General features: G+C 62.4%; 2 protein-coding genes across 2 annotated transcripts, besides 12 other annotated features; both read left to right on the top strand.

Moving 5' to 3' along the window:
* Positions 1 to 9: 9 nt before the first annotated feature.
* Positions 10 to 38: a sequence feature (GA-rich).
* A 262-nt stretch (positions 39 to 300) lies between these two features.
* Positions 301 to 2,241, top strand: Tco025E_04995 (uncharacterized protein; the record flags this gene model as incomplete). Its single annotated transcript, XM_029371899.1, has 1 exon — positions 301 to 2,241. The coding sequence occupies one exon, from the start codon at positions 301 to 303 to the stop codon at positions 2,239 to 2,241; it is 1,941 nt and encodes a 646-aa protein (XP_029227994.1).
* Positions 2,242 to 2,254: 13 nt separating this feature from the next.
* Positions 2,255 to 2,287: a microsatellite.
* Positions 2,288 to 2,546: 259 nt separating this feature from the next.
* Positions 2,547 to 2,571: a microsatellite.
* Positions 2,572 to 2,609: a microsatellite.
* Positions 2,610 to 2,618: a microsatellite.
* A 55-nt stretch (positions 2,619 to 2,673) lies between these two features.
* Positions 2,674 to 2,761: a microsatellite.
* A 226-nt stretch (positions 2,762 to 2,987) lies between these two features.
* Positions 2,988 to 3,013: a sequence feature (A-rich).
* Positions 3,014 to 3,053: a microsatellite.
* Positions 3,054 to 3,070: a sequence feature (A-rich).
* Positions 3,071 to 3,136: 66 nt separating this feature from the next.
* Positions 3,137 to 3,171: a microsatellite.
* A 508-nt stretch (positions 3,172 to 3,679) lies between these two features.
* Positions 3,680 to 7,036, top strand: Tco025E_04994 (uncharacterized protein; the record flags this gene model as incomplete). The annotated part of the gene is made up of 1 exon (XM_029371898.1): positions 3,680 to 7,036. One exon carries the CDS (start codon positions 3,680 to 3,682, stop codon positions 7,034 to 7,036), a length of 3,357 nt encoding a protein of 1,118 aa, XP_029227993.1.
* Positions 7,037 to 7,067: 31 nt separating this feature from the next.
* Positions 7,068 to 7,092: a microsatellite.
* An 81-nt stretch (positions 7,093 to 7,173) lies between these two features.
* Positions 7,174 to 7,200: a microsatellite.

The raw sequence follows: 7,200 nt of genomic DNA, 5'->3' as shown, positions 1-7,200 counted from the left end.
CACATTCCTTCTCTCTTTATCTCTCTCTTTGTCTGTCTGCGCTGCCCCAACCACAGCAAGAAAAGGTGCGAGGTCGAGGGGTGTGCAACGCGGGAGCGCGAAACCAACGGCGGAGAGTGCGTGTGTGGCTGCGGCTGTCTTGTTCCCTGAGCCCACGCACCCAGCGGCTGTGCGTGCGTGTGTGTGTACCGGGCGTCATCGGCGCGCGGCAGGCAGAACTGTGGTTTGTAGCGCGGCCTTCTCTGCCCGCGCCTCTCGCTCTGCATCTGAGTGTGTCGGCCTCTGAGGTGCGTGGGCGCCATGAGGGAGGAGGGCGGAAAGATGTTCGACGAGGACCCGATGGTGCTGAAGAAGAAGCAGTCGGTGATCGACGTGGGGCAGCGGACGCAGCTGGACCTGGTGCACGGGGAGATACGGCGCAACAAGGAGGTGCTGACCACCCTGCGCCTGGAGAACGCGCAGCTGCAGCTGAAGATGCAGCAGGCGATCCGCGGCCAGCGCCGGATGACGGGCGAGGATCACTTCCGTAGGGAGGAGGAGCAGCTGCACAACAAGCTGTGTGTGCTGAAGCGTAGCCTGAACAGCGTGACGGGCAAAAAGGAGGAGCTGGTGCGGGAGATTGAGCGCACGATAGAGGAGACCAGCTTCATCATGAAGGAGGGCGGCCCCGTCGTGGACGAGAACTCCGCGGTGGGGCAGAAGATCCGCGCCCTGGAGAACCGCCTCGACAAGTGCCTCATCAAACACAACGAAGTGAACGCCATCCGCCGCACCTACGAGACCCTGCTGGAGCGGCTGCAGCAGGAGCAGTCCGGGTTTGACACGCAACTTGCCGCCATGGAAAAGACACTGCAGTGCAAGGAGAAGGACCTGGCCGAGTTGAATAGTGTGGCGAGTGAGGCCACGAAAGGCCGAGACGCGGCAAAAGCGGAGGTGCAGCGGCTGAAGTTGCACCTCACGCGGGAGCGGCGGGCACACAAGAAGGACATCACCGAACGCCGCGCATTTGTGATGTCAAAGCGGGAGCAGTTGGAGAAGCGCTCACGGATGCTGCAGGAAAAAATTGAGAAGGGGGAGGAACGTCGGCTGCGCGCGCGACTGGCGCTTAGTAACACGCAAAAGAAGAAGTCCCGTCTGAATGCGCAGAAGCAACTCCGGCAAGAGGAACTAGAGCAGCAGATGCGGCAGCGCGAACTGTACAACCGTCTGAAGGAGATCACGATGAGCAACAACGTGACAGAAGTCATCTCAAAGCTGCGGGAACGCCGGGACGCCAACGCCCAGCTGCTGGTCACCGTGCGGGATGCGGAGTCGAAGGACGTGTCCTTGAAGCAGGAGCGGAAGAAGCTACAGGAGGAGTGGAACGAGCTCCAGCAGCAGAACGGGGGGGGCTCCACGGCGTTGTTGCGGCAGCAGCTGCAGCAGCAGCAAGGGGGAGGTGCCGGCATGGACGAGGAGGTCGACGCCAAAGACGGCGCGGAGCTCGGCGACGCGGCACTGGCGCGTGTGATTGAGCAGCGTGCGAAGGTGCGTCGCTGCGTGCTGGAGGAGTTTGACTCCCACCTCTCCGACCGCCAGAACGAACTAGAGGCGGCGCAGCGAATGCAGGACTCCCTGGGGCAGATGCTGCTGGACGTCGACGCCGGGGTCCACCACCTTGCCGAGAAGGTCGCCGCCGGGGAGGCGGCCGAGAGCACGGCCCCGGCGACGGGGTCGCTCTCGTGGCCCTCGATCAACGCCGCACTTCTGCCCGTCTCCGCGCCATGCACCACGCGTGGGGAGGCCATAGTGGAGCTGCTGCGCTCCTGCGGCTCGCGGCTGCGGGCGATGCTCACGGCGATGCGGGAGGGAGAGGTGGAGACGACCACGAAGCTCTTGGCGCACTGGCACGGGGCCATGCCGCAGTCAAACGTTCGCGTGCGACTCCAGCCGCAGGCCGCGCGGGACGTCAACCGCAACGTCGACGAGCTCTCCGACGATATGGACGACGTGAGTGACACGGGCTTCGCCTCGGGGAGCCTCGAGAAGGACCGCCACATGTCGGAGGGCGGGGATGCGGTGTTTGGTGGCCGGAAGTGGCTCGGCGCGTCCGCGGCCCGCGGCGCCTTCGCCGACGACTTCCCCGAGAACGAAATTCACGACAGGCACGAGCTGAAGATGATGTCCCTCGCCACCGTGGAGCGGGAACGCAAGAAGGCGAAGAAGCAGCTGCAGCAGCGTTCCAAGGAGGAGAACCCGTAGCACGAGAGACGACGTGTGTGTGTGTGTGTGTGTGGCTGTGTGTGTGGCTGTCTCTCCTCCTGCAGCGGGTGGTGTTTGTCGGCGTTGTTGTTGGTTTTTCTCTGTCACGTTCCCCCCCCCCCCGGCCTGCGGGTGGATGGAGGAGCGGAGGGTTGCTGTTGGCTTTGCTTGCGCGGTCCCCAGCGCGCCGGGGTGGAACGCCCAAAGGAAGGAGGGAACAAAAAGAAAAGGAAACAATGTAATGTATAAGTTGTAAGAGAAAAAACGCAAGAGAAGGATGAATAAACGATGTATGCTTCTGCAGGCACACCCACACACACACACACACACATATATATATATATACATACGCATATACATATGTGTATGCATGCATAAGCGAGCGAGGGTGCGGGTGTGTATGTGTGCTGTGTCCACCGAGGGCGGGAAAATAAAAGAAAAAAAAAAGAACGGTGGAAAAGGGCGGTGAGGAACGAGAAAGAAAAAAAAGAAAGAGAAAGAGAGAGAAAATAGGAAGGAAGGGGAGGGGATGGGAATAGTTGTATAACGCCGCGGGTGGGGATGCACTACTGTTGGCGGTAGTGCTTCCCTGTGGGGGAAAGGGAGAGCTGCGGGCGCCGCTGTGAGCCGCGCTACTTTCTCTCTCCCGCCACTCTCCATGAGTTATGCCGCTATATATTACTATGTATGTATTCTTTTTTTTTATTTAAATCCCCGTTCCCCCTCCTTACTTTGCTCTTCTTATCTTATTTTTTGTTTGTTTGCTCGCTTGGTTGGTTGGTTGCTGTTGTTGTTGTTGTTGTTGTTTTGTTTGCCTGTTTGTTTGTTTTTAGGGGTGGAGGGGGGGGGGATTTCTGCCCCGCCTCGCCCCCGCCCCAGAGCTCTCGGTGATCCCCTGTGTGTCTGTCTGTCTGCGTGCGTGTGTTTCTGGTGTATTCCAGGCAATGCGTGCGAGCATGTATGTATGTATGCGACTTGTCGCCGGCGGTCACGGCGAATGTACAAACGAAAGACGCAGCCGCGCTGACGGCGGCCAAAGCACGGCGCACGTGCGGTGGTGGGGAGGACGCGAATGGGTCCACTGGGGCAGGGGGCCGCCAGGGAGAAAGAGGGGACAACAACGAGCCACAAGCTGCGGTGCTTCTTTGCCTTTCCTTTTTCCTCGTTTCCGTCCCCGCAACGCCTCGCGGGCTGTTAGTGCTGCCTCACACATCAACAGGAAGGCACACCCAAGCACACACACACAGAGAGAGAGATATATATTTATCTGTAGTATCTGGGCGGCTGGCATACTTGGCGAGGCGAGGCAGGAGCGGAGTCCCTTGGCGTCTGAACACCGTCCCTTTTTTTCCCTCCCGCCCAAGTCTTCGGCGGGGGGTGGCCCGGGGTTGTTTTTTTTGGTTTTTTGACCCCCCTGCGCTTGCCGCGTCGCCTTCGCATGTGGCGTGCGCGGGAGGACGCGGGGAGCGACGGCGGCATTTCCCACTTCACCCACTCCCCGGCGGCGTCGCGGCGGCTGTACCTCCTCGCGGCGGCCCTGTCGATCCCGCCAGACCGGCTGCTGCGCTACACGCGTGAAGTGCGGCGCCGTGGGGTGCATCAACGCCATCGACGACAGCCGCAGACGCCGCGCCGCCGCGCATCGACGGCGCGCACTGAGGCAGGCGCCACGGCAAAGACGGAGAGTCTCGCGCAGGAGTTCCCGCTCCTCCTGCACGGGATTCTCAGCGCCCTGGTGCTGCCCTTCTCAAACCTGGAGAGCTTCCCCGCGGCGTCCGCAGACGCCGCCGCAGACGCCCCAACGGAGACGACGGAGTCGGTGGCGTCGTTCATGAGGCAGGGCGGCGGCAAGTCTTTCTCGCGGCAGAAGGGCGGTGGCACCGCGGCGGCCTTGAAGGAGGCGCTCTCCGGGCGTCCGCAGCGCGTCAACATGCAGGAACACTTTGCGTTGCTCAAAGAAATGGTCGTCTCCCAGCGCGTGAGAGGGCCCATCCCAGAAGGCCAGACGACTGCAGCAGGCGCCAGCTCCTCCGGCAGTGGACCCACCAACAACAGCAGCAGCAGCATGAGCAGCAGCAGTTGCAGCAGTAGTGGCGGCCGCCGCCGCCGAAGCAGTACTAGTAGTAATAGTTGTTGTTCTTCTGGCGACGATGAGGAAGCCGCCTCCGTGTCCGCTGGTACGGCGAGAGACGAGGTAAAGGCAGAGGGCGGCGTCGCCGCAGCGAAGAAAGTATCCAAATCGTCACTCTCCGCCACCTATGAGCTGCGTCAGACGCCGACCTCTCGAGAGGAGACGAGCATTGCGCAGCTCTTATCAGAGCTTGCGGAACCCCTGCTTGCTGCCAGGGGCCATGCTATTGGTAATGGTACTAGCAGTGGGAGTGGTGGGGGCGAGAGCAACATTAGTGGTATGGGGTCCAGTGTGGAGCTTCAGCAATGCATGCGGCTTGTTCCGCGGGAACTGCGCACAGCCGCAGGCGTGTCACGTGTGAGTGAGTTATACCCTCCTTTCATGCCTATGCTGCTAGAGGCCTTGTTGAAGGAGAGCGTGAATGGGAGTCCGTGCGGCCTTGCGGCCAGGCGTGTTGGTGTGCGACTAATAGAATTATCGGCTCCGACGTTTGTGTCAAGGTCCTTTCGGCGCGGGAGCGGCGCCTGCGGAGAAGCCGCAGATGGTGACGAGAAGGAAATGTATCACTCCATGATGCTGCGCGCGACGCAGCGCCTTGCGACAACGGCAGTCTCCCTCCTTGAGGTGATTGAGGACCCTGTGTGGGCGTTGGACCTCAGCGGATCCCTCATCGCCAGTCAGCTCGTGCACCCCGACGCGCTCAGGGCTGTGCTGCATCGCTGTGCACTGGACTTGGCCAAGCTGCCGCCGCTGTGGAAGCCCATGGTGGCCCTCGCCTATTGTCTGGTGACGCGGCACAGCTTACACGCCGCCGTGCGGGCGGACGCGGAACCGTGTGCGCTGAGTCGCCCAACAGAGCTGCTGGACGTCTTGAATGAAACAGACGGCGGCGTTGATGGCGCGGCGGTGGTTGGGAATCCGCCGCTGCACTCACACACTTCTGCGGGGAGCTCTTCCCGGGAAGCCGGAGCTTCCCCGCCCCTGCCAGAGCCGCCTGCGCCGGAGCCGGAGCCGCGCCACTGCGACCCACAGCAGCCTTCGCCACGTCGTGGGGCATCCATGGCCGCTGAAGCGGGGAGCGGCGCGACTTCCGCCGTGGGACTCTCCACCGCCTTGATGGGGCGAGCAGCCTCTCTCACCTCGTCCTTCCTGTTTTCCCCGCGGCAGCCATCCGGTGGTGCCGGCGTTGACGGTGCTTCCCAGTTAAGGTGGCTCTTCCCTGAAAGGGTGCCACCCACAGTGACGATGTCCAACGCCATTGTTATGACTTGCATGGTCCTCTGTGCCGGGGCGCTGAGCCAGCACGCCGTCGTTGCGCTGGGACAGTGGTGCCTCCGCTCACTCCGGACGCTACCGGCCACGCCATGTGCCGTGGGACTCACGCATCTCATGTTGAAATACCCTCAGTTTCTGAAAAAGGCCTCCTTGCGGGTCTCTCCGGGGCCCGTATCGTCATCCTCCGTCACCGCCGCCGCCGCCGCCGCCGCCGCCGCGGTTGCCAGCAGCACCGCGGGCATTAGCAGCCACGGTAGCGGGCAGGCGAAGACGCTATTTTGTGTCGCGGTCTTCATGGAGGGCTGTCGATTGGCAAGGACGGTGATGCTGCGGCAAGCCAACTTCCGCATGGATGGTCGTCTGGCGTTGGCGTGGCAACGGGATACTTCCTCACCCGCGGCGACGGAAGCGGGGCACCCGAGCGGCTTTGCTGAACAGCCCCACGCGCATGACGAAAACGCCCTCCAGGAGCTACATGAATTGCACTGCTACCTTGTCATGCTGTTGCAGTCCCTCATCATGCGGGGCGGGGTGCAGCTGCCGGCGGATGCCCAGGGAGAGTTGTTTACACTTTTTCTGACGACGGCCCGCTTACGTGTTGCGGTTGCTGCCCCTAAGGGAGGGCCGACAGCGCATGGAAGTTGCCAGCCCCCCCAACGGGCCCTCTCGCAGGTGGTGCTGCAGCTTGTGGACGAGGCCTTCGGGGCGGTGGCGCGCGCGGTGGATATTCTGCTGCACGACTACGACGCCGGATGCCCACGACAACTCTGTGAGTCTCTTGTGTCGCTGCTGCCGCCGCAGAACACGCTGTTTTCCGAGCTGCAGTGCGTTGGGGCGTGGGAGAAGCACCTGGACTGCCTCGAGACGGTGCAGGCAGCGGCGGAGGCGTATCGCGAGGCACGCCGCCCCACCGTCTCACGCCCATCCTCGTCAGGCCGCTCACTGCAGGCGGAGGCGAGCGGCGACGCGGCAGCCGCGGTGTTGTGGTCGTCGGTTGCGGCGCCCAAAAGGCCAGACGCAATTCGGCGGCCGATGTCTCTTCTGGAGCTGCAGCGGGAGCTGGAGTTGCGGGCCAACCGGGCGGTGGCGGGCGTGCGCAGCGGCGCGGAGGTGATGTTTGGCTCGCTGGTGAGTGTGCTGCCCTGCTCCGGCGAGCCGCTCTGCCTCGCCGCCACCGCCGCCCCGGACGGCGGCCTTCCCGCGGCGCAGCAGCTGTGGTGGGTGGAACACACGCTCGTCTACCTGGTGGAGGAGTGGTGGCGCAGCCGCGTGTCGACGCCGGCACAGTTCCGCCTCAACGCCGAGGAGGCAGAGGAAACGAGCAGCGGGGACGTGTTCTGCCGCGAAGCGCAGAAGAGCTTCATCCAGTGCTGTGCGCATCCCATCTAGCGTGCCGCATTACTGCTACTTATACGCGTAATGTGTGTGTGTGTGTGTGTGTGTGTTTGGAGTCAAAGGGAAAAGGGAGAGGCCCGTCCAGCTCCAAAAGCAATGCTTAGATTTATATATGTATATGTATATCGCCTTCTCTCTCTCTCTCTCTCTCTCTCTCT

Source organism: Trypanosoma conorhini, assembly GCF_003719485.1.
Source record: "Trypanosoma conorhini strain 025E chromosome Unknown Tco_14.4_contig_00275, whole genome shotgun sequence".
Taxonomy (NCBI): Eukaryota; Euglenozoa; class Kinetoplastea; order Trypanosomatida; family Trypanosomatidae; genus Trypanosoma; species Trypanosoma conorhini.
This window is presented reverse-complemented; position numbering and strand designations above follow the sequence as displayed.